This window comes from Emys orbicularis, chromosome 1, assembly GCF_028017835.1.
Source record: "Emys orbicularis isolate rEmyOrb1 chromosome 1, rEmyOrb1.hap1, whole genome shotgun sequence".
Classification (NCBI taxonomy): Eukaryota; Metazoa; Chordata; order Testudines; family Emydidae; genus Emys; species Emys orbicularis.
Genome location: NC_088683.1, coordinates 260811007 through 260836179, shown reverse-complemented (window position 1 = coordinate 260836179; position 25173 = coordinate 260811007). Strand labels below are relative to the sequence as shown.

The 25173-nt window shown below is 40.4% G+C and overlaps 1 protein-coding gene across 1 annotated transcript in view; it reads left to right on the top strand.

The window, feature by feature from the left end:
• The window catches only part of MYO16 (myosin XVI), a 468353-nt gene that overhangs the window by 266750 nt on the left and 176430 nt on the right, over nucleotides 1-25173 (top strand). The window contains exons 16-19 of the mRNA XM_065418712.1: nucleotides 10659-10770; nucleotides 17650-17767; nucleotides 18550-18621; nucleotides 19224-19365. Coding sequence (XP_065274784.1) covers nucleotides 10659-10770; nucleotides 17650-17767; nucleotides 18550-18621; nucleotides 19224-19365 — 444 coding nt within the window. The remainder of the gene's footprint in view (nucleotides 1-10658; nucleotides 10771-17649; nucleotides 17768-18549; nucleotides 18622-19223; nucleotides 19366-25173) is intronic.

Sequence of the window (25173 nt, the reverse complement as noted above, 5' to 3'; positions counted from 1 at the left end):
GCCAAGCTGGTGCCTGGAGCCGGCCCTGCTCCTCCCACTGATGTAACTCCCCTGCTACGCCAACAAAATAAAACCACCTTGACAAGACCCATAGCGATTTCTGCGACATAGAGTGACTCAACATATTCGTAGATACTGCGCTTGCTTATTTTGCCCTAATTGGCCTCCAGCAGGTGTCCCACAATGCCCATCATGACCGCTCTGGTTAGCAGGTTGAACTCTGCTACCCTGCTGGTACACAGGCATGTGCCTCTCCCTCCATTTAAAAGCACAGGAATTTGTGAAATTCTTCTTCCTGTTTGCTCGGCTTGGACTGTTCACACATCTTCCCAGCTGACCATGGCGGCTTTTTGCAACAGATGCCCTCCTGCATGGAGTACACCAGAGCTTTTGGATCTGCTGGGTCTGTGGGGAGAATAGGTTGTGCAGTCGCAGCTTTGCTCCAGCGGTAGGAACTTTGATATCTACAGGCCGATTGCTCATGGCAGGCAGAAGAAAGGACATGCAGCAGTGTCGTGCTAAGATCAAGGAGCTAAGACAGGCATTCCAGAAGGCAAGGGAGGCCACCCATCACTCTGGTGCAGCACTGAAAACATGCCGCTTCTAAGAGGAGCTGCACCCCTCCTCAGTGGCAACCCCACCACCACCACCAAGAGCCTAAGGATACTTTGGGGGGACTGGAGGCAATGGCCAACAGAGTCAACCCTGAGGACTAAGTGGTGGATGAGGAAGTGGAGTTGGAAGCGGATGTGGGCTATGCGATGCAGTCGTCCAGTGGCGTGGCAAGCCAGGACCTATTTTTGACCCTGGAGGAGTCTAGCCAGTCCCAGCACTCTGGCTCAGGCACGGATGAAGCAGGAGAGGCACACATTTTGCTTTGATACTGCACAGTGATAGGAGATTGAGGTCTCATTTACTTTGTTATATGGTAGAGGAGGGTTAAGGAATAGAAATTAAGAACAGAACCTATGCAGCTATGCAGTGAGGGCCTGGAGGGAAAGTTTGTTAATATATGCCGGGATGTCCTGGGACTCCTCCATAGAGAGCTCTAGGAAGCTTTCCTATAGGTATTCTGCAATCCTCTGCCAAGGGTTCCTTGGCAGAGCTGCCTTGTTTCTCCCCCTACTGTAGGAAACTTTGCCACACCAACTGGCAATTATTTCTGCAGGGACCAAAACGGCACACAGGCGAGCAGCATATGGACCCAGTCTGAAGCCACATGCATGCAGGAGATGCACTCTTCCATCCTGGGTTACTCTCAGGAGTCAGATATCGGGTTTGATTACCTGATCCTGTGCAAAAGGGTACCAATATTCAGAATACTCTCCCTAGGCATGTGTAATGACCTTTGCAAGCCACTCAGACCTTTTGTCCCTTCTTGCCCATTTCCCCTTCCCAACCCTCACTTCCCCATGCTCCCTCTGAACTCACCATATTTGGGACTCTCTCTGACCTATGTGCTAGCCAAGGGGAAGTGAGAAAGAGGTGTATGTGACTTCTGTGATTCACGAACTTTGAGTGCACTCACAATACTCTTTCCATGCATTATTTGGTTGGCTTATGCAGATGTGCCCTTGAGGACCAATAAAGTGTTCTCTTCGAAACAAAATGAGTCAGTCTTCATTTGTCTCATTCACACAGTAGTTGCTACTAAAATTCAAACACAGCGGCTATAGGCAGGAACATTTGCTCACTATAATTAAAGTTCAGGAAGCAAGCATTACAGGGATCATTCAAGACAGCAAGTAAACATTGCCTGGCCGAATGTATCACATAAAGATACATTACTGGGGCTCATTGTCAAAATGCTCCTTCAAAACCTCCTGATTCAAAACCTCTAATTGTCCTTTTTCTTGCTGCTCAAAATCAGCAGCCGGCCTATACTCCTCAGCACTCCACCCTGGGGAAACTTTTGCTTTTCACTTCACAAATGTTATGCAGAGCACAGCAGGCTGCTATGACCATCAGAATATTTTCCTCACTGAGGTCTAACCTGCCAAAAAGGCAGTGCCAGCAGGCTTTTAAGCTGCCAAAGATACATTCAGCCGTCATTCGGCACCTGTTAAGCCTGTTGTTGAAGTACTCCTTGCTGCTGTCTAGGTTCCCAGTGTAAGGCTTCATGAGCCATGGGAATAAGGGGTAGTCTGGGTATCCCAGGATCACTATAGGGATTTCCACATCCCCCACTGGAATCTTCTGGTCTGGAAAGAAAGTCCCAGCAGCAGCTTTCTATACAGTCCAGTGTTCCTAATGATGCATGCTTCATGAACTTTCCCTAACCAACCCTCATTGATGTCAGTGAAAAGGCCCTGGTGATCCACCAGCACCTGCAAGACCTTTCAGTTGATGTACCCTGTCGCAAGATAGGCTGGGGCTAAAACTGGGATATGCATGCCATCTATTGTCCCGCCACAGTTAGGGAATCCCATTGCTGCAAAGCCATCTGTTATTTCCTGCACATTACCAAGAGTCACAGTCCTTCGTAGCAGGAGGCGATTAATAGCCCTGGGCACTTACATCACCATAACCCGCCTCCCCTCTCCCCCAGTGGATTTTAGAACTTCAAACTGATTCATGACTGACTGGTAGGCAATCTGGATTTGCCACACAATGATCGCCATTCGTTTTTCCACTGGGAAGACAGCTCTCATTCAGCTTTCAGGGCAGGGGCAAGTTCTGCCCACAGTTCCAGGAAGGTGACTTTGCGCATCCGAAAGTTCTGCAGCCACTGCTCATCATCCCATACATGCATCACGATGCGATCCCACCACTCAGTGCCTGTTTCCTGACTCTGAGCCCAGTACCGATGGTCCACCATGTGAAGCTGCTGCTTGAATGCCAGCAGCAATCTTGAATTGTTTCTTTCCATTGCACAGAGCAGGGCAGGCACTACAGATTCACTTTCTGTTTCCCAGCTCATGAAATACTGCAGGACCAGCCACATTGTGTTCATAACGCTCATCACCTGACTGGTCAGCAGCTCAGGATCCATGCTATCAGGCAGAGATGGCAGATGCACAGTTTACAGGGGTTGTTCAAAAATGGCAGGAAACAAAGTTGGAAGTCCATGGAATGATGGAACGGAAATATCTGCACATCCCCATGATGCACCGCAATCCATTCGCAGATCTTCCCGTAGTGGAGGGTGGCAAGTTGCACCGTGGAATAGCCACCCACAATGCAATGCTCTCTCTGTTGATACAAAAGCACCGGTGGTCACGCTCCGCTGACACAAGGAGCATTGTGTGGACATGCACAACCAATGTAATTAAAGTGACATATGATCGTCAACGTAACTTAAGTTGAGTTAACTTTGTAGTGTAGAAAAGGCCTTAGTTTCCACTCCTTGATATTTGCATTTTCAATTTATAAGACTGTAATAAATCTCTTTTCTTAAAGTGTTACCTTAAAGGGAATGTGTCCCTTACTCTTTTGGAGTATTTGGTGCAAGTTTTCAAATGCATGCAGTGGGTGTGTCACAAAAATCTATATTTTCACAGATAAACTGGCACTTGTCTATGTGTCGTCTCTCTATTTGGAAAGCTCCTATACTGCAATATAGGTATTAATAACTAAATTATCAGCTTATGCATGCATTTCAATTTCTGTGTAAGTGCAAGCTTTCAAGACATAACAGATGCTTGCATATATTTATGTGATCTCTTGTTGCATCTATGTATGAAAATTTCAACCTAGAAATCCAGTTACCTCAAATAAACTGTGGAAAACTATATTATGATAAATTTATATCTAAAAGTAGCAGCATGGAATATTTCTGAAATAAGGTGAATAACTCATTCTATCTGTTCTTTTGGGAGCATAGAACTAGTTTGAAATTGTTACAGATTAGACCTGTTGTATTAGAAGAAAGATTAGAAAGATAAAGCTAAATGTATAAGTCTTTTCAGTTTTCAAGCAACTGTTTTAGTCTAAAGCAGCACCATATTTTACTCAGGTTCTGTGCTGTAGTACAATTATTGATCAGTTTATCTTCTTAAACAAATCCCATTTTGTGGATCAGCTAATTTCTTCTTTTTGAAATAAACAGTTGATCACATGTTCTTAAATTAAAACTTTTCTGTGTGCTGATAATCTCTCTGGTTACACTAGTCCAGGGCAAATGTTGACATGATAGCATTTAAACAGATGGTCAGACATTCAGTGGAAAGTAGTTAATTATTAGAACTGCACAGACTGGATGTGAACATTACTTGTCTGAACAGCCACCATCAGCCAAAAGGTTCAGTTTAAGAATTTCTAAATCTACCACAGTGTGTTCGGCCAGTCTGAGACCCGTTCTGTAAACACACACCTAGATATGCAATTTAAGGCCCAATGAAACTATGTTAAATAATTCCATGTATGCAAGACTTTAGAAATTTCCTAAATGTAGCCTGCATAAATCAAACATTACAAGGAAACTCCAGTGCCTGAGTAGTATTCTCAGTGTTATTCACCTCTCTCTCTCTCTCTCTCAACCTTTCAAAGATTTTCAGTAACAAAATAAGAGGGAATTTCTCAGCTAATAGGTCAGGAGTCACAAGGGTGACACTGAATTTTTATCTATCTAGGTATTCACGAGGGCCCCATCTCCACATTTCCTGAGAGCCATTCCAGGTAGGAATCTGAACTCAAAAATGGGCTTTACCTCTGAATTTTGAAAACTCAGTCTGATGCTAAATATGAAGTTTCAGCAGTGGTGCAGTTCAGAGCAGGGGCATCCACTTTAGGCTCTCCACTCCTCAGCTGTCACCTCTCTGGGGCAGAGACCCATGTCTCTCTCCCTCTTGACTGGGGTTTTTCCAGGCTGTGAGGTTCCCTGCCTACACTGTGCTATTCCCAGTGTTTGCACTTTGCTTCTTCTTCGAAGGCTTATGAACAGTTGTAATTGCCCTCAATTACAGGTTATCACAGTACTCTTTCTAAGCAATCACACTTATTTTTAAGGTGAAAACATTACAGAAAAAACATTAAAACCCACAAAAGAACCTACACAGATACTTTTAAGCTTACCAACTCCGACAAGGGCTCTGATAGGAATCAGTCCTTCAAACCCCACAAAGAGTATTTTTGTGGTTACCAGTTCAGAACAGCCTTAGCTCAGAAGTAACATCCTGCCCTCCCCCCAAGAATAATTTAGTCTTTCATTTATACAGATTGGACCTTTGATCTTGAGACTCTGGGAACAGGTAATCAGCAGACAGTTGTCCTTTCCTCAGAGCGTAACTTGAAAAGGTTGGGTTTTTTGCATAACCAGAGGTGGGGAATTTGTATTCACCTCCCCCTAGAGATTTCTCAGGCAAACCACTTGACACTGTTTGTCCCAAAAGTCCATTCTTGTCTGGCACATAGTTCAATACAGTCCTTTGAAGTTCATAACACTACCCAGGATTCATATCACATCTTCCCTCTAGAGAGGTTGCATACAATCCTAGCCCATGATAATACATAACTTTTGCATTTAATACAATGTACTCCAAAGATACTTAAACTTAATTCAGTAAGGTTTTTCAAGGATATTGCAGGAAATTGCCACATGTGTCACAGGCAGTTTCTCCTGTTTAATATACTTAGTTGGCTAAAAAATGTACATAGAGAAATTCCATTAGGCCTCAAAGGCCAGGACTGCCAACACCCCTCCCCCGCCCCCCGACTCCCCCATAACAGATTGATTTTAAAAAGAACTATCCCTGGGGGAGTGCCTGTCCCTTTCCCTGCCTTCCTTACTCTCACCAGATGGGCCTTGCTATGATATCAGGCAAGAACTAATTAGGGCCTGGTGGAGGGCATTAACTGTGATTCTTCAGCAGTTCACACAGTAAGCTTTGGCAACAATCAAATTTGTTGATAATAACGAAATTTGAGGGGTGGCGAACGTGTCGTGACCCAAAAAGAAGGGGACAGTGGGGGTCTTGCAATGAGATGACATTCCGTACTAATAAATGTAAAGTCATGGGCCCATAATTATCTACTTTGTACTGAAGCCAGGGATTACCCTTTTTCTTCTCAGGACAGGGGATATATTTGATTGGAGTTCTGGAAATCATTATTCCTATTGGAAGCATTCCATGTATGCAGTCAGGTATTTGCAGACAAAAGTACTTAGATTTCTGCCTGCAGTGAACTGTGAGCACAAATTTTGCAAGCTGAAATTGTATCCACAGAAGAGAGCGCCCCCCTCCCCCTCCCCACCCCGTGAAAAAAAATGAACTAAAACTGATAGCAATGAGGGAGGAATTGTCCAGTGGTTAGAGCACAGGGCAATGATTCAGTTCTGCATTCTGTATCCAGAACTATTGCCGACTCACTGTGTGACCTTGGGCAAATCAATTACCCTCTCCTTGCCTCCTGTTCCTCAAGTTTAAAATGGTGATAATACTTATCTCTAGTGAGTTGTGATGCTTTCATGTTTGTAAAGCCCTTTGAGATCTTTGGATGAAAGGTACTATAGATAGTAAAAACTTTATTCTTAGTATTAAAATTTATGGGCGGGATTGTCAGCTGGCGTAAATTGATATATCCACATTGACTTCAAAGAAGCTATGCCAATACTCCAGCTGAGGATCTGGCCTAATATTTACTTACTGAAAAATATCTATTTATTTCCTATGATTAATATGACCTATTACATTCAAAGGAAACTGTTGTTGGAACACATAAACACTCTAGTATTAGTGAAGGGTTTAATCAATGTATGATAGCTACAACAGAGTGTAGTTCATAGTAACAGAAAGGCAAGTAAGGCTAATATCTGAATGCTATATGGCAGTCTGTAGTGGAAATTTTTAGCCATTTATAATTGCAAAGCGTCCTCTTTATCAGCAGCAATGTAATTCCATCCCCGTCACTGAAATGTCAACAACAACAAAAAGTTCTCTATAAATGAGAGTGATCATAAATATTAAAAAATGTTAACATTTTATGAAATAATTATGTATCTGTAGTGTGAGGTATGACATTAACACCAAGGGTTTGATTCATTACCACTTTACTTCAGTTTTACACCAGTGTAGCTGGTGGTGAATTGTGGTCCTAAGTCTAGTTATGTGGTAGAAATGGTCTGCAATGTGTCTCAAGACATTTGCATCCTGGGTCCATCTTTAGCAGTGGGGGGAAGTATTTTTATAACTAGAAGTATATCTTTTCCAGTTGTCACTGTTTCTCAGCTGGGGCAGGTTGAAGAATACAAAATGTGATTTGTGACTATTTTGACAAGTAAACATAACGGGCGCTCTCTGCTGTTTGGATTTATATAATGTCCACCTAGGCCTGTAAGTGCTTAACACAATTTTAAAATACTGTCTGACATTTAAAAATAGTGACTACAGCTTTGTGATTTTTTAAAACTAAATATCCATTCCTTCCCAGCAATTCTCACCTTTCAATCCTCCTTACGTAGCTTGGGAAATAGATGGGTCTTGCAGCATGTTCTAAAAGTCAGCAAATTAGCTATTTTAGGCCAAAGAAGTAGAGTAGTAAATTCCAGAGTTGAGCACATCTCAGAAAATGTCCTGCCTGCAGCTGCCCCTCCCCCACTTTTTAAATGTAGAGAGCTCCTTATCAAGTGCCTGTGCTGATCACAACTGTGTCAGAACCTTAGTGGGAAAGTGGAAGTCTCTCCAGGCTGGCCGGTCCCAGTAGGTACTTAGGATTTCATTTTGAAAAACACTCACCATTGGCCTAACCTTGTTCCTATTGAAGTCAATATATTTTTTATCTTTGGCATCAGTGTGAGCAGAGTTTGGCCTACACTGCACTTTTGAAAATCTCACTCATAGGATACTCAACAACCAATTAACTCTCAACAAAATGTGTGATCGTGGGAGATGCTGAGCACAAGTCAGTGAAGATTGAGAAAACTCAGCCCCTTCCAAGACTGGACCCTGAGTTGGCAAATTTAATTAAAGTATTTGTACGAAAGCTCATATATATATACTCTTCAAAAACATTAAAAAGAGCTGATTAACCATATTGCCTGAATGTGTAAAGGCACATGATACCATTCTGCAAAAGAGAGAAAATAAGGTGCCAACCATGCAGAGAGAGATGTAATAAATTCTCCATGAGGGCTGCTGGGTGGTGATCTCTTTTGAAAATCTGACTATAAGGGCCCAGTTCTGCAAGATGCTGAGTACCTCAGGAGGTGTTAAGTCAGAACTTCACAGACTCCAGTCCTAGTGGTGTAAGGTCTGTTATACATTAGAAAGAGCTACTGGTCTAGCTATCCTGTCGGTGGGAAGTACTGTGCCTCTATACACATTTTTCTTCCATCCATGTTTCTCGGCCACCCACTGAAGCAAGTTATCCCAATTTCCATTTAGGGCAGGGGTTCCCAAACTTGGTTCGCAGCTTGTTCAGGGTGAGCCCCTGGCAGGCCGCGAGACGCTTTGTTTACATGAGCATCCACAGGTACAGCCACTTGCAGCTCCCAGTGGCCGTGGTTCGCCGTTCCCAGCCAATGGGAGCTGCGGGAAGCAGGGCCGCAAACCAAGTTTGGGATCCCCTTATTTAGGGTAAATCTGCATTGCTATACATCTATATATTTCACCACATCATGCTTTCTCATAAGTCTTTTCATTGTCTGTCATAACCCCCAGTGAGATTGGTTAGAGAAGCACAAATAATTCCTACAACTAACTGTAAAAGCTGTGTACTCTCATGCAAAGCACAACTCTTGTGAGAGCTCCCTAAGGCCATGTCTATACTACAAAATTAAGTCGACCTAACTTATGTCGGCATACAGCCGCCGCATTAATTACATCGCTTGTGCGTGTCAACACTTTGCTCCTTGTGTCAGCGTTGCACGTCCTTACCAGGAGCACTTGTGTTGATTTTACTGTCTGTGTGGGGGCATTGTGGGATGACTCCTGAAAGCCAGTAACAGTTGACATAAGCAGCAGGTCAACTGTGTTGACCTAACTACTGCGACCTTGACTCCATGCCTCTCATGGAGGTGGAGTTATTAAGTAGCAGGGCAATTGCATGAGCAGGAGCAAAATTTAAGTATAGATATTTTCATAGTCAGGTCGTCGTAAACTGCCTCGTGTTGACCTAACTGTAGTGTAGACCAGACCTTGGTAGTAGTCTGATGACTGAATGGGGAGTCCATGATGAGACCTATCCATCCCAGCTGGAATAGGAATGTGATCAGGAATTGTCAGAGCTCAAACCGCCACCAGGTCTGTTTGTTATGGACATGGGTCATCTCAATGTGAAAATGCAAACACCCATTCTCTCTCTCTCCCTTTCATTTTGCAGTGAGATACGATTAGGTGTATTGCTTTGCATGTTGTAGGAAGGCCACAATATGTTACTGCTAAGAACATTTCTTAGCTTGCTGTTCTTTGTGTTAGTATATAGTACTATATTTCAGTTGTCATGTGGCATAGCTAGGGTGACCAGACAGCAAGTGTGAAAAATCGGGACGGGGGTGGGGGGTAATAGGAGCCTATATAAGAAAAAGACCCAAAAATCGGGACTGTCCCTATAAAATCGGGACATCTGGTCACCCTAGGCATAGCTGTCTTGTACTGTATGTTGGCTCTTTTTGTTTTCCATTGTCTGTTTTTACACAGGTAGGTAGGTAGGTAGGTAGGTAGGGGTGTGTGTGTGTGTGTGTGTGTGTGTGTGTGACACATTGCAGGGATATTTGTAATTCACTAACACTTCCTTTCAGTGCATATTATGTATTATAGTGGGAGCTTATGACTCAGTACATGTAACACATTTACTATTTAAGTGTGTACTCAGCATCTCTAAGGATCAGACACTACCCTGAGGGGGGAAAACATCAGGCCACAAGAAAATTAAGCAATCTTACTACATCTCCCATTTAATTCAAGTGCTCAGTCCCCAGGCATTCAGTGAACTTGGGATCAGGCTGATACGAGTTGAATTCTCAAGTCCTCCAAGCTGCACAAAGTGAATTTAAAGCAGTCAGAGAGTTAGACTGGAGAATTACCCCTTTGTAGGGGAGTCTTTGGCAGCAAAAAAGCTGGCAGAGGCAGGAATTCCAGCAGCTGGCAAAAGGGAGATAGGGAGGACACTGTCAGAGTCCATTCTCCACTGGCAGAAGATCTCAGTGGCATAAATTAAAGCTGTCCCCTTTAGCTTCAACTTGCACTGGGGCTGTGGGTATCTGAGAATTGGGGAGCCACAATCAGCTCCTTGTCAATCTCTCTTTTTCACTGTGCCTGAGCTCTGCTTGGCTACAGATAAAAATCAACACTACTGAATATTTGGAAGAGAACAAATGGGGGGGGGGAGGGAGGACCATGAGGCCACATGAAAATTAAGCAGTCTTACTTGACTCCTCAGGAATGGCAGAAATGCACCTTGCAAGTTCTAGCGAAATACACACAAATGTCACAAGGAAAACTTGTGAGCTAATAGTTGCGTGTAATAATGGGTAGTTATGCAAGAGCCTAGGGAAATGTAGAACATAAACACATTCTGTCACAAATGCCTTTCCCTCAGAGAGGTGAGAGAACAATTCACTGAGTCTCCTGTAAACACTTAAGAACATTATGTACAGGTGTTTGTGTGTGACTTCCATTAGGTTGGAAGGCAAAAGACGGCTTTTAACCATAGAAGCTTGATTGCGTGGATTGCGTGCCAACCTCATAAAGGCTATATGCTTTCCCCCCCCCCCCTTGCAGGTATCTGAACCAGACTGTACTGGAGGAGACATCAGTAACAGTGAACACTCTCAACAGAGAGAAATTAGCTGTCCTAAAACAAGCCCTAACTGCTTTTGGATTCAATAACCTGGTAAGTTATGCAAGCCTATATAGTTCCTGCCTAGAATGACTCTTTTACCTAGTGAAAAGCAGGTCATAAGAAACTCATATTGACAGACCCCCCAGAAAAATATAGGCCTGGCCCTTTTTTGTGCCAATGAAACAAAGTGATAGTTCACTCCAGGGAAATGATTGTAATCACTTTTAATTAGATACTGCACCAACAATGTAAACCTTTTTCATTCTTAAAGTTTCACAGAACAGCTGCAAATTATAATCCTGTGAACAATTAAATTCATAATGTCTCGATAGCAAGAAACAATCAAATCCCATATGACAAAAAATTATAAAAACCCTGGGTATTTTTCCCTTCCTGATTATATCGCTGTCCCTTTTAATTTTATGAAGTATACATTCCAAATGCTGTCTGATTGCTAGCGTCTGAAAAAGGCATATACATAATTAGACACACAAAATTACAGTCAAGTGACATGAAAGATTTGACTTCAACTAACAAAAGCAACAAGGAGCATCTAGTCCTAGAACCCACAAGGGGAGAGGCAATTCTTCATTTAGTCCTAAGTGAAGCAAAGAATATGGTCCAAGAGGTGAATATAGCTGAACTGCTCGGTAATAGCAATTTAATGTAATTAAATTTAAACATCCTTGTTGGGGGGGGTTGGTGGGGGGGAATGCCAAAGAAACCCACCCCAGTAGCATTTAACTTTAAAAAGGGTAGCTACACAAAAATGAGAAACCCAGGTAAACAGAAATTAAAAGGTACTGTCACAAGGGTGAGATGCCTGCAAACTGCATAGGGACTGTTTAGAAACACCATAATAGAGGCTCAAACTAAATATATACGCAAAATGGGGGGGAAAAGCCACTGTGGCTAAACAGAAGAATAAAAGAGGTGGATAGAGGCAAAAAGGTATCCTTTAAAAATTGGAGGTCAAATCCGACTGAGGAATATAGAAAGGAGCATAAACTCTGCAAGTCAAGTGTGAAGATGTAAGGCAGGCCAAGAAAGAATTTGAAGAACAACTAGCTTAAGAAACAAAAACTAGCAGCAATTTTTTTAAGTACATCAGAAACAGGAAGCCTGCCAAACAATCAGTGGGGCCACTGGATGACTGAGCTCTAAAGGAGCACTCAAAAAAGACAAGGCCATTGCAGAGAAACTAAATGAATTCTTTTCATCAGCCTTCCCTCAGAGGATGCGAGGGAGATTCCCACACCTGAGCAATTCTTCTTATCTGACAGATATGAGGAACTGTCCCAGATTGAGGTGTCAATAAAGGAATTTTTGGAACAAATGTATAACTTAAACAGTAATAAATCACCAGGACCAGCTAGTATTCACCCAAGAGTTCTGAAGGAATTCAAATTGCAGAACTACTAACTGCGGTTTCAACGAGGAGTCTTTGTGACACCTTATAGACTAACAAATGTATTTGGGCATTTATTCGGTTCGTAACCTTTCGCTTAAATCAGCCTCTGTACCAGATGACTGAAGGGCAGCTAATGCAATCCCTTTTTTTTTAAAGGCTGCAGAGGCAATCCTGACAAATATGGACTGGTAAACCAGGCAATTTGACTGAAACTATCGTAAAGAACAGACTTGTCAGACACATAGATGAACACAATATATAGGGGAAAATTCAACATGGCTTTTGTAAAGGGAAATCATACCTTACCAGTCTATCAATTTTTTTGAGGGTGTCAACAAAAATGAGGACAAGTGTGCTACAGTCGATATAGTGTTCTTGGACATTCAGCAAGGCTTTGATAAGATCCCTCACCAAAGACTTTTAAGCAAAGTAAGTAGTCATGGGATAAGAGGGAAGGTCCTCTCATGGATCAGTAATTGGCTACAAGATAGGAAACAAAAGGGTAGGAAAAATTGCCAGTTTTCAGAATGGAGAGAGATAAATAGCAGGTTCCCCCAAGGATCTGTACTGTGACCAGCACTGTTCAACATATTGATAAATGATCTGGAAAAGGGGGTGAACAGTTAGGTGGCAAAATTTGCAGACAATGCAAAATTACCCAAAATGGCTAAATCCAAAGCAGATTGCAAAGAGCTACAAAGGGATCTCATTAAACAGGATGCTGGGCAACAAAATGGCAGATGAAATTCAATACTGATAAATGCAAAGTAATGCACATTGGAAAATATAATCCCAACCAAGCATGCAAAATGTTGGGGTCTAAATTAGCTGTTACCACTCAAGAAAGAGATCATGTAGTCATCATGGATAGTTCTCTGAAAACAAACATTCAATGTGCAGCAGCAGTCAAAAACTAACAGAATGCTAGGAACCATTAGGAAAGAGATAGATAAGTCAGAAAATATCATAATATCACTAGATATATACATGGTACGCTCACACCTTGACTACTTCATGTAAATCTGGTCTTCTCTTCTCAAAAAAGATATATTAGAATTGGAAAAGGTACAGAGAAGTGATTAAGGGCATGGAACAGCTTCCATACATGAAGAAATTAAAAAGATTGGGATTGTTCAGCTTAGAAAAGAGGTGACTAAGGGGGGATACGATAGAGGTCTATAAAATCATAAATAGTGTGGAGAAAGCAAATAGAGAAGAGTTATTTACCCCTTCACATAACACAAGAACTAGGTGTCACCTTATGAAATTAATAGGGAGCAGGTTTAAAACAAATATAAGGAAGTACTTCACACAACGCACAGTCAACGTTTGGATCTTGTTGCTAGGAGATGAAGGCCAAAAGTATTACTGGGTTAAAAAAAAGAATGAGATAAGTTCATGGAGGCTAGGTCCATCAATGGCTAGTAGCCAAGATGATCATGGATGCAACCCCATGCTCTGGGTGTCCCAAAACCTCCGATTTCCATAAGCCTGGACTGGATGACAGAGGATGGATCGCTTGATAATTTCCCTGTTCTGTTCCCTTTGACACATCCGGCATTGGTCCCTGTCAGAGGACAGGATACTGAGCTAGATGAGCCATTGGTCTGACCCAGTATGACCGTTCTTATGCTCTTAAAGAGAGAGAAGCTCAAAGTCTGCCTTTAACCATATAAACCAGGCAATGGAGCTAATTTGGGAATGAGTCAAGAAGGAAAACAGAAATGGGAAGAATGAAATCTAGGGGTGATAAGTGGTTGGATTTGGGAACACCTTTGTATGCCATGTAATCCCCTTTCAAATCAGAAGCATGCTCATATGACTGTGACTCTCTCTCTCTCTCTCTGTTATACATGTGTACGGTGCATAGCACAAAGAAGTGGAGTCACTAGGCATTACCATTGTTCAAATAAATAATAAAAATCCAGTGAACACGCATAAAAAACAAATACCCAGTACCTAACATCATCCTGGTAAAGCTGAGAAAAAGCTAATGTGACAATAGGCTGGATTGTCATATGAAGTCACAGGTAGGCAACATTTCTAATGAAAAGAGATCAACAGTTGTCAGCAACGATAAAGAAATAAACTGGTGACGCCATGGTGAAGCTGTTACCTAACTGGGAGCTAGACTGAGGCTCTTGTGGTGATGGAGTATTATGACGTTGCTTACAACTCCTTAGTTAAGGTAGCAACTACAGTTCCATTATCAGCTATAATTTGACACCTACCCAGACTTTCAATATGAAGAATGTATTTCTGTGAGCATTTGTGTGATTGCTACTAATAGTCTACACTTATGTGGAGTACAATTAATTGCACTTTTCTTTATTCTTGATAGGCCAAATCCTGGTCTTACAGAAGTCAGTAGCAAAATTCCCACTAACATCATTGGGCCCAGCATTTAGTCCATAATGCAATCCTAGACTATGTTGCATAGATTATTCTGGATCTGTCAGAAGAATTCATTTCCGTAATATGAGTCCTGAATAGCAAATGTGTAGGGAAATCGTCAGGAATAAGCAGAATACTGTAACTGTTTTTCATAGTTCAACATCTTGGCAGATTTTAAATTGTACAACTTTCTTTTCAATCCCCAAATTAAACTTTATATCCTAAAAGTTCAGGTTATCAAATTAAAATCCTGAAAATTCTATTAAAAACAAAACACACGTTAACATATGAAGTTAAGTTCCCCTTTGTTTTTACTCTCCCTGCCTACCATTCTCACTAGAAAAAACACAGTGCCAATGTCTGAGCAGTGTAGGACTTCTGGCCTGAGTTAAAAAAAAACCAGCTACTTCTACAGAGACGATATTTGTAGCTGTATTGGACAGAGAAATTCTGAAGTAAAGTGGGGTGCTTTCTGTGCATACTGATTGTCATACTAATCCACAAAGTGCTGGGTCAACTCACAGCTACTTTCCAGTAGTATTGGGGTTTCAGCTCTGGAAACAAACCAGAATCTGGATGAGTTTCATTAGCTCTTTTGTTTGGTTAAGGAGGGGAGTTTCAGCCCCTAAATACACAGTTACAGACAAACTTTTGAGAGCAGTAGAGGACATTTGAGAGCACCTTATTATCCAAAGCAGAGTTTTCTCTCAGAGCCAGATCCTCAGTTGCACCATAACTCCACTTAGAATAGCTGAGGAAGTGGTCTCTGGACTAACTTAGAGCAGCCTCAGGCTTCTTTAGTTTCACTTGGCTGCAGTAGTCCCCGCAAGGAGCCATTTGGCCAGCTGGGGATCAGTGGCGCACAGCAGCACTATACACATGCCTCTTATGCTGGTGGTAATATGGTGGTTAGTATAGAGCCAGCCATGCCCTGTAATTTAGCTCTATACCACCTTTGATATCTGTGGAAAAACCCATGTACAGTGATCTCTGGTCCTTCTAGCTGCAGGGAACAGATAAGAGTTACTGACATAGCGCTTTATCTTTTTGAAGAACTACATAAACATTTCTAATTAATCCTCAACCATCCTGTGAGGCAGGTTAATATTTATTAATATCCCTGTTTTAAAGATGGGGAATCATTATTGTCTAGGGACACGGCAAATAAGTATCTGACCCAGCACTAGAACCCAGTCTCTTGATCTCCAGAGCCACACAAAATCCTTGTGATTTAAAGTGTCTCCCAGTGTCCTTGTGTGCTTGTCAATCTTTCTGAATCTTAGTTTTCCAATCTGTAAAATGGGCTAATAAATCTCTTCACTGATATCGTGCCTTTTCCAACTGTAGATTTCAAATTATATAAGAAAACATTATTAGTCTTTTTATAGTAGCATAACTCCTGAGAGGTTGCATAAGAGATCTGTGTCCTTACCCTAGATCAGGGGTCGGCAACCTCTGGCACGCGGCTCGCCAGGGTAAGCACCCTAGCGGGCCAGGCCAGTTTGTTTACCTGCCGTGTTGGCAGGTTTAGCTGATTGCGGCTCCCACTGGTCGCGGTTTGCCATCCCAGGCCAATGGGGGCGGCGGGAAGTCGCGAACAGCACATCCCTCGCTGCTTCCCGCAGCCCCCATTGGCCTGGGACGGCGAACTGCGGCCAGTGGGAGCCGGGATCACCCGAACTTGCCAACGCGGCAGGTAAACAAACTGGCCCGGCCCGCCAGGGTGCTTACCCTGGCGACCCCTGCTCTAGATCATCTGCAAACTCCTTTTTGTATCCTGTAGCAAGTCATGTAGATTCTCTATGCCTTATTTACCCAATCTGAAAAATTGCAGTAATGATATTTGCCAACTTCTAAGAGACCGTGTGGTGCCTCACTATGGTTCACTGAATATAAAGAAATTATTCAGATTGTTCATGGAAGAGGTAAGAATACAAATTATAGCCTTGTTCATTACCCAGGGTCATTTTGGTAGAGAAAGCAGCAAAAGGGAGAAGCGCCTTTTACTAGCTCTGTTGTTTCTCCAAACATCTGGAAAACTGTCTCGGGTCAATTTCAAGAAATTTTAGATTTCTGAGCAGTTATTTGCAAAGCTAATTTGGTCTCTGCTGCAGAAGATGCTCTGGTTAAATGTTTACATATTGTAGTGCATATTTTGGCCCTGATTCTCAAAGAGTATTTAATGGGGATACTCATTGTGTGTGAAGGAAAGCACATGTATAAGTCTTCGCAGGTTTGGGCTCTAAGAATTAATTCGATAATTATTTCAGGTTTATCAAATAAGTTCATGAGCAGTTAATCTTTCTAAGTAATGCAATGTAGCTCTCTGAAGTAAATAAGGTTTCTTAGCCACATAATTTAAATCGAATTGCTAAATAGTACAAAGGGCCTTGACTATAGGCTGTTTTATTTGATTTTTGTTTGTTTTTTTAAAGATTCACAAGAATGTTTTTATAATGGGAAAAGTGTTGTTTTTTCTTTTTTTCCAGTCCACTTTCCTGGACCATCATTTGCTTAATTTTAAAAACATTTTTACAGAAATCACAGAAACTATATCTGGAAAATTACAACCAAGAGATGATTGTTTTCCAAACTTATGAAACATCTGCAAACAGAATATCACAATGGATTTAACAAACAAACAAACAAACAAACTTAACTATAGTTTTCACTATTTGGAATCTGGTATAATTTAAATTTAAACTAGACTGTTTGATTGTGAATATGACTGGCTAAAAGAAAAAAAAAGTGCTATTCACAGATGTAGAATTTATCACTGTTAGAATTCTCAATAGGCAAGAAATGCTTATTTCTTGCAGAAATACTTCCATTAAAGACATTTTATTATTTCTTCATGATATTCTAAATAAATTTCTTATCTCATCAGTTAATTTGATTTACATAAATGCAAAAGTAAAAGCATTAGACTATTCTTATTGTTCTATATACTGTATTGGCCACAGTATGATTTCTAAACCCTAAATCCTCACATAATAAATTAATAGTTTTTAGTTGAACAAATGCCACTGCTGTATATTTATAGCACATGTATGTTGTATAAAGCATCTTCTTTCATTTGTATGCCCAGCTGAACTTTTCTTTATATTTGTGTATAAAATGTGCAGGAGGTGGAGAACCTGTTTGTAATTCTCTCAGCAATTCTGCATCTTGGAGATATTCGGTTTACTACTCTGACAGACGCTGAGACAGCATTTGTGTCAGACCTGCAGCTACTAGAACAAGGTCAGTAGAACGTGACCTTCTAGAATTGCCTACTTTGTTTCTTATAATCAGGTGATTTCACTGATTCACCAATAGATGGAAACACTGTTCCAGGCAAACAGAGATCTGCATCCTGGAGACTCATAAATTACTGGGGAAACACAGAACCCTATTGACTCTGATGCTTTATAAACTACAGATTTTTATGGGAATAAGCAAAATGCTATTGCGGCAAATTATCAAATTCAGTGTCATACTCAATGGTGCCATTTGCCAAAAGAAATTGTATAGTGTACTTTGGTCTTTTTTATATCTATCTATCTATATCTACATACACTTTTGTTGCATGTCAACACCTAAGCAATTTGCATTTAATAGAATTCCTTACATTCAGAAATCCTTGCCTTAAAAGCTTCTCTTGCTTTGAAGTTGCCCTGTTGGTCACTTACAAATCTCCTCAAAGTGGCTTATGAATACAGATTACCAATAAACAGCATACCTTAACTCTAATACTAAAGAGATCCTGCCAAGCCCTAGGGAAAGTTCTGTGTAATCTGTATGACAGAAAAAAGCTGTAATTTAATATACAGATACATTCAAACTTTACAAAGTCCTGATTATAGTAAGCCGATTTTACATGTTCATTAATTTTGATTACTGCTATGACAGCTCACTCTGCATTAATGTGTAGGTTTTTTCACTGTTTACAAAAAACAGCATTGAAATAAAAAATCTGTTTATATATTGAAATACAGTAATTGAACACATGTTCCTCTCTCTTCAAAACAACTCTTTCCTTTTAGTGGCAGGAATGTTGCAGGTATCGCCAGATGAACTTGCTTCAGCCTTAACAACGGATGTCCAGTATTTCAAAGGTACTTTCTTCCAAGTCCACATTCTAATAAATCAGACTTGGTAGCTTTTAAATCCTTCTGGTGTCTGTCAGAGCTAAAAGAGTTAATGGTTTGTTTCTAATTGTTTATGAACCAGCAAAGAGACTCTCTCAAGGATATCTTGGAGGAGATCAAACTGGGCCTAGGAATTACAGCAACCTTTTGTAACATGGAGCTCAGCAATAGATCAGAGGCTGATGCTGATAGACCTCAATTGTGGTGAACCTTGCAGCAAGGTCACAGACCAGGTCCTAATGCTAAAATCCAATGTTTTTTAAAAACCAGTGTCATTAAGAAATTCCATGCAGATAAGTCATCTGCACCAAGAAAGGAGCCTGTATGCCACACAAATTAATTTTGTCTCTGTTCACTCCTGACCTGAGAATCTTCCAAGTATGTTAGTGGGAGCCTTTTGTTATTTGACTCAATAGCTCTTTCTGCATAATTAGTACACAACAGGGGCATGGGAAATGGGACAAGTGAAGAGGCTGGACAGAGAGATTATTATAAGAAAAAGTATTTTTAAAGTAGTTTGTACACTTTATAATCATGTTTTCTTCTCCTTTTTGTGTTTACTTTCTTAGGAGACATGATCATGAGGAGACACACTATAGAGATTGCAGAATTTTACCGAGATCTTTTGGCAAAGTCACTGTATAGTCGTTTATTTAGTTTTTTAGTGAACACAATCAACTACTACCTCCAGAATCAGTATGAGACCAGCAGGTAGGAACTCAAGTGCTAACTAATCCCATTGGTAATCTTACATGTTGATGTCCTATTACAAAAAATCTAACGTACAAAAGATACATGAGCAATGTAGCCATCATTAAAGCATTTAATTATAGCATTCCAGTTATACTTAGTGATGTTATTGATCATTCATGGAGTGTTCCAAATCCTTCACTGCTTGATGAAAAATTGTACGTTGTGTGCTTGTATGCACATGATTTACAGACCGAAGAGAGAGGTGATTATTTCTACACCAGTCAGTGTCTAATATTTATGTATCTAGATAATTAACTGCATAGAAATCCAAATCTGTAACTACTCTAAGCTGAGTCCAGAGTTGATATGACACTGCTTTATGTTAGTAGGCATGTTATTTTTTCATGTAAGTTATTGGTGTTAGTCTGTATATTCTTCTATAATGGTGTGTGTTACTACTAATTTTTTAAAAGTTGGCATTATGGCATCAAATATGGTATTTAACAAGTAGTGGTCTGGTTGGCATTTAGTTGGTGCAAAGCTCACTTATTCTTTTTCTCAATATCTCATGATATTGGGCAGGTTATTAAAAAGAAAATTCAGCTCAAAAGCCTTCAAATACATGTTTAAATTTCACTTCTCTTTGAATGACATCTTAGGAGTATTTTCTACATGCCTGTAGGTAATCATCTGCTAAACTCAAACAAATTACATCTGACATGGTTTCTTGGAAAACATGAATGCCTATTAAAATGCATTAATGGAGCTGTTCAGAAACAAAAAAATAAAAAATAAATCTCAGCAGAATTCAGACAGAAAACTAAAACAAGAGGTCTAATTAGACTGTAATATGTATGTGTCTTAACTAAGATTCAAAATGTCACATGCACACTGATAAATACCGGCTTTTTCATATATACCAAATACATGCTGGTTTGGCATTATTCACAAGTGGTAAACCACAAGTGAGTTCTGTGGGTCGTCTTTAACAAGTACCAATAATCCCTTTATACCACAGTCCAACAGGCTGTACAGGCCATATATTTAGCAGAAATACTATTTTAGAAATATTAGTTTTGTTTTTTTAAGAAATCCATCCATTTGTAAAGCCGTTGAGCCAAAATCACAATTGCTCTGCATCTCTTCCATACAGGTTTAATGTCATAAAGGGGCTTTAAAGCTACCATAGCTGGGCATCAGGGAATTCCCCCAATATAAAGGGCTTCCCTGGCTAGAGTAGAGCTGCATACCCAGCTCTATGCCAGTGCAGGGAATGTACTGGAGGCATTCCAAGGTGGAAGGTGGCTTTGCCTGGGATTCTTTTACTGGACCAGCCCCTTAGAGCCACATGCACCTGGGCTCAAGTTAGAGCAACTTCAGATTGCTCTAATCTGTGCCAGAAGTTGCCCTTGGTCTGTTCATGATGAGGGAGGTACAATGTGGCACAGAGCTATATTTTGCTCTTTCCTCCTCCCTGAGCTTCTTGGGCCAGCTCAGTTCTGGCACAGAGATGAATTGGGTCCATGCTATCTTAGGCTATGTCTACACTATGAGCTAGGGGTGTGATTCCCTTGCTCGTGTACACATACTTGCACTAGCTCTCATTGAACTAGCTCAAATATAAATATCAGTGTAGCCATGGTCCCGCGGGTAGCGCGGTAGAGGCACAGTTGAGTTGTGCTGAGTACATATCCCCCAGTTGCAGGCGAGTTTGTATTTGGCATGGCTCAGCCAGTATGTGTACCAGTATGTGCACACAAGCAGGGGAATCACACCCTCTGACATACCAAGGCACAATCCAGACTAGTGGGAGATTGCATCACTCTTGCCCTGCAACCTTGGGTACCTTACCATGCTCTTCTGTAGTAGCTCCGAGCTGGGCCGCTCGCAAACAGCTTGCCAGCATGCTGGTCACACCCGAAGGGTCTTCATGTAACTGCAGCCTGCCAGCTATACCCTGGCTCTCGCCAGCCTTAGTTATACTACAGGGTGACCCCAGCTCACCCGCAGTCCTGGATCTTCCCCCAGAAATGTATGACCTGTACTGCCCAGCCTTCTCTTGGACAGTACAAATATATTACATTTGTTATTTCTTTAAGGGAATAATATGCCATTTTATTACCTTAAATAATTACCCAGACACTTCATCTTAAACAAACCGGATTAGATAACACAGTAAATCAAGTTTATTAACTACAAAGAGATAGATATTAAGTGAGTACAAGTATTGAGGCATAAAAATCAGAAATTGTTACAAGAAAAATAAAGAAAGAATGCTCACTAATATCTACTTAAGAAACTATCTTAGCTGCAAAACAAACTTTCTCACCACATGCTCCAGCAGATTATTGTCCAAGCTTCTGGATCAGGACCCTTCCTCAAGAGTCCAACAGCTGTTTGCTTTTGTCTTCTCAAATGTGGAGAATGAGGTGGACAGGGAGAGATGGGGTACCTTGGGGGTGTTTGTCCCTCCTTTTTATGGTTTCAGTCCCTCTCTTGAAAAACATTTCCAGCTGAGAACCAGGAGACAAAGAGTCCGTGTGGCAGGATATTCCCTGCTGATTTTTTCTCCTGTTTGAACATCCTTTGTTTTTCCCTCCTGCTTGGTGACTCTGTTTACTGCTTAAATGCCAGTTAAGGCAAACATACACTCCTTTGTTCAAGACAGGTCTGTTTGACCAGTATGGTACTACATGAGTCTTAACATGTATTTTTAACAGCATACAGGGGAATCTTATAACTTCACATACAGTGTTGCCTCACATTTTATCAACAAATTGAGTTTTCAAATGATACCTTACAAGGCATACTTTGGACAAAGATTATTACAATAGTGTGTAGGGTATGAACACTGGGATGTATTCCATCACACACCCTTAACGTGTAGTTTAGATGTAGCCTTAGTTACCATGAGTCCAATTATTAAGGCTTTGGAGGGAGAGAAAAACATACAACACATTCTAAAAACCTCCAAAATTATTGGAAATAGCTTTTTTTATTCATAATTATCTGTGATTTTAAGGTTTGATATTTCAGGACCTATCAAAGCTAGGAGCTGGTGTCTTTCCTGCCCAGTGCCTCTTTTTTTCTAGCCCTAATGCAATCTTAAGATATTAGACCTTAAACTGTCACTTGTACAGGACTGAATATTGCTCATCCTATACTTTATCCAGTTGTAACTGAGTATGCTTGGGGAGAGTTCTACATTTTGGTGGGGAGAAGGATATATTTGTCAAGTTGTTTCTAATAGTCTGGCAACCTAATAAAAGGCAGTGCTACCTATCCGGACTATAATATGGCAGCTGTTTGAAGATGCTCAGAGGTTTGGAATCTTAGAAGTTGTCTTGGTGGAGCTGGGCAGAGTGCAGGTGAAGTAATCAAAGATATAGAATAAATGCAACTTATCACATACATCTGCAGTTTATGGATCAAATTTTACTTATTTATACCAGGGCAATCAGTGGGATTGCAACAGTGCAATTTGGAATAAGACTTGGCCCAAAGTGCGTTACAAAGTTCTTTTAACAAGACTTTATAGAACAATAAAATTTGATGCTAATGTGCTAGAAACATCTGACTCAATATATTGAAAATCAAAGTGCATTACTAAAAAATTCTGGGCTTCACTTTCTTTGTGGAATTACTATAATTTGATCATTAATATTGATTTTTTTATTTACTATGAAATAGCTAATGGCTGGTTTACAGGTGAAGAAAAACTGGTGATTGCCATTAGATCTAAGGGGAAAAAAGTTTACTGAGTAGATGCAAGAACATAGCTATCTAGGTGCAAAGTGGATAAAAGCATTGCCAGAATCTGACAAACACATTAATGAATAATGCCAGTTAAATCAATGTACAGCAGCAGTTTTAATGACAATGTAAAGATAGAGTTATTATTCACCTTCAGGAAAATTGAACTTCTTCATTCATAGTGACTCACAATTTTGTCTAATTAAAGCACCATTTTTATATTAACCAGCATAATTATAACCATTAATACAAATGAAAGCTGATTACAAAGTACTTCCATGTTCACAGCTTTGTCTGTCGTGTATGATATTGTTTTTAAGGAGGGCACTATGACAGGAAACTAATCTTGTGTGATTAGAGTTCTAAAATTTGACTAGAGAAAAGTAACTCCAAATGCTTGTTAGTGCTCATCATTGTTAAAAATAATATTTATTAACTTTTATAGTTTCAAGTATATTAGATGCTTCTGTTCTATCTACTGTATTTTACAAACCATCTGCATGAGTGTTTAAGACCTTGTATTGCTAAGGTTTATTGTATTGCTAACAAACTTGATGATTGTGAGCTTTGGATAATAGAGCCTTAAACAAATATCATTGACTGTTGCAATTTAAATTATTTGATTACCCTTTGGCAGTGTCAGGTCTAGAGCATCTGACATTAGTACCAATATATCATGTATTAATGTGACATATCAGGAAGTCCTGACTCATAGTTGAAAGAGGGCCTGTTCATAGAGTACTAGCAATGCCTATAAAGGCTCAGAAAATGTTTATCTTTTCTAACTGGTGAAAAAAATATTGAATTGGATATGTTTAGTTTGGAAAACGTAGTTTTTTGTCTGGCCTTGCTACCTATGCCCCTTACAAAGTAGCGGGTACTATGTTCATAGTAATTTGTTAGCAAAAGAAAAAGTCTCCCTGTTTCATTACCTGAAGATGGGGCTAATACCAAAATATTTGAGGCACTGCAGACTAGCAAATGAGGTTAGCTTTTGATTATGGCTTCGTATCCATGGTGTTAAGTCAGCCATAGGCAATTTCCCTTTCAAATATAATCTACCAAATATTTCTGAAACCATATTTTGAATCTTTCAACAGTGTAATTTTTTATCCATAGTAAAATCTTTTCAAATATTGACAGAATATAGCAGTGGCAACATTTGTTTTGGCACAAGAAAAATACTGGAAATCTCATTCACAAAATTCCTTCACATGCATTATGCATCATTTGAGTTCTAATAAGATCACATGCAAGATAGTTTTGAGGCATATAGCTATCAGCCTTAGAGAAGAAATCAGTAGGATTTTTTCCCTTTCTTGACAAAAATTTCTATTCATCTATCACTGAGCTCAGCAATAGGAGGGAATCATAGGGGGACCCTTCAACTGAAAACATGAACCAACAGCATGAAGGAACATTCCCCCATATGATTTGGAAAATAAAAATCCCTAATGCAGTATGGGGCATAATGTCATTTTTTGAGCTTTGGCCCAGTATGCATTGTTGTTGGGGGTTTTTTTATGCTTACTCATAAAAGACAAAAACAGATTCTTAAACTGCGGAACAAATCTAGCCTTTCAAGAGATGGGAAAGTTAGCTAGCAGTGAGTGAACTGTGGAAGGTTTTGAATCAACCTGGATACAGTGGTTGAAGAAAATCTTCACCACCCAATACTAGTCATGCAAGTACCTGCAGCATCAGAAGTTAAGTCTGTGATTCCTTCCTCCTCCCCCGTCCCCACTCCTCATGTCCAACCTGCATATACCAGTCAGGCCTCAGAGGAGTGGGTAAACAGAAAAGTCAGTGCCTCCACAGTGTCTCAGAGGGATAATCAAGAGAATTAGAGACCCACTAAGTCAGTCCCATCAACCTTTACATTTATGTTTTAATAATCGTTGTAGGCAAAGGTGAACTGCTGTTCTGGCAATGTATGTGTAGGAATATAGGCCTACACTAGGCCTCAGTTGGAAAGGTTATATACTGTATCAAATCATCATAGTACTTCCCCTTGTTAATCAGTATCACTTATACTTTATCCAGATCAAACTTAAACCATCTAGCTTTCATCCT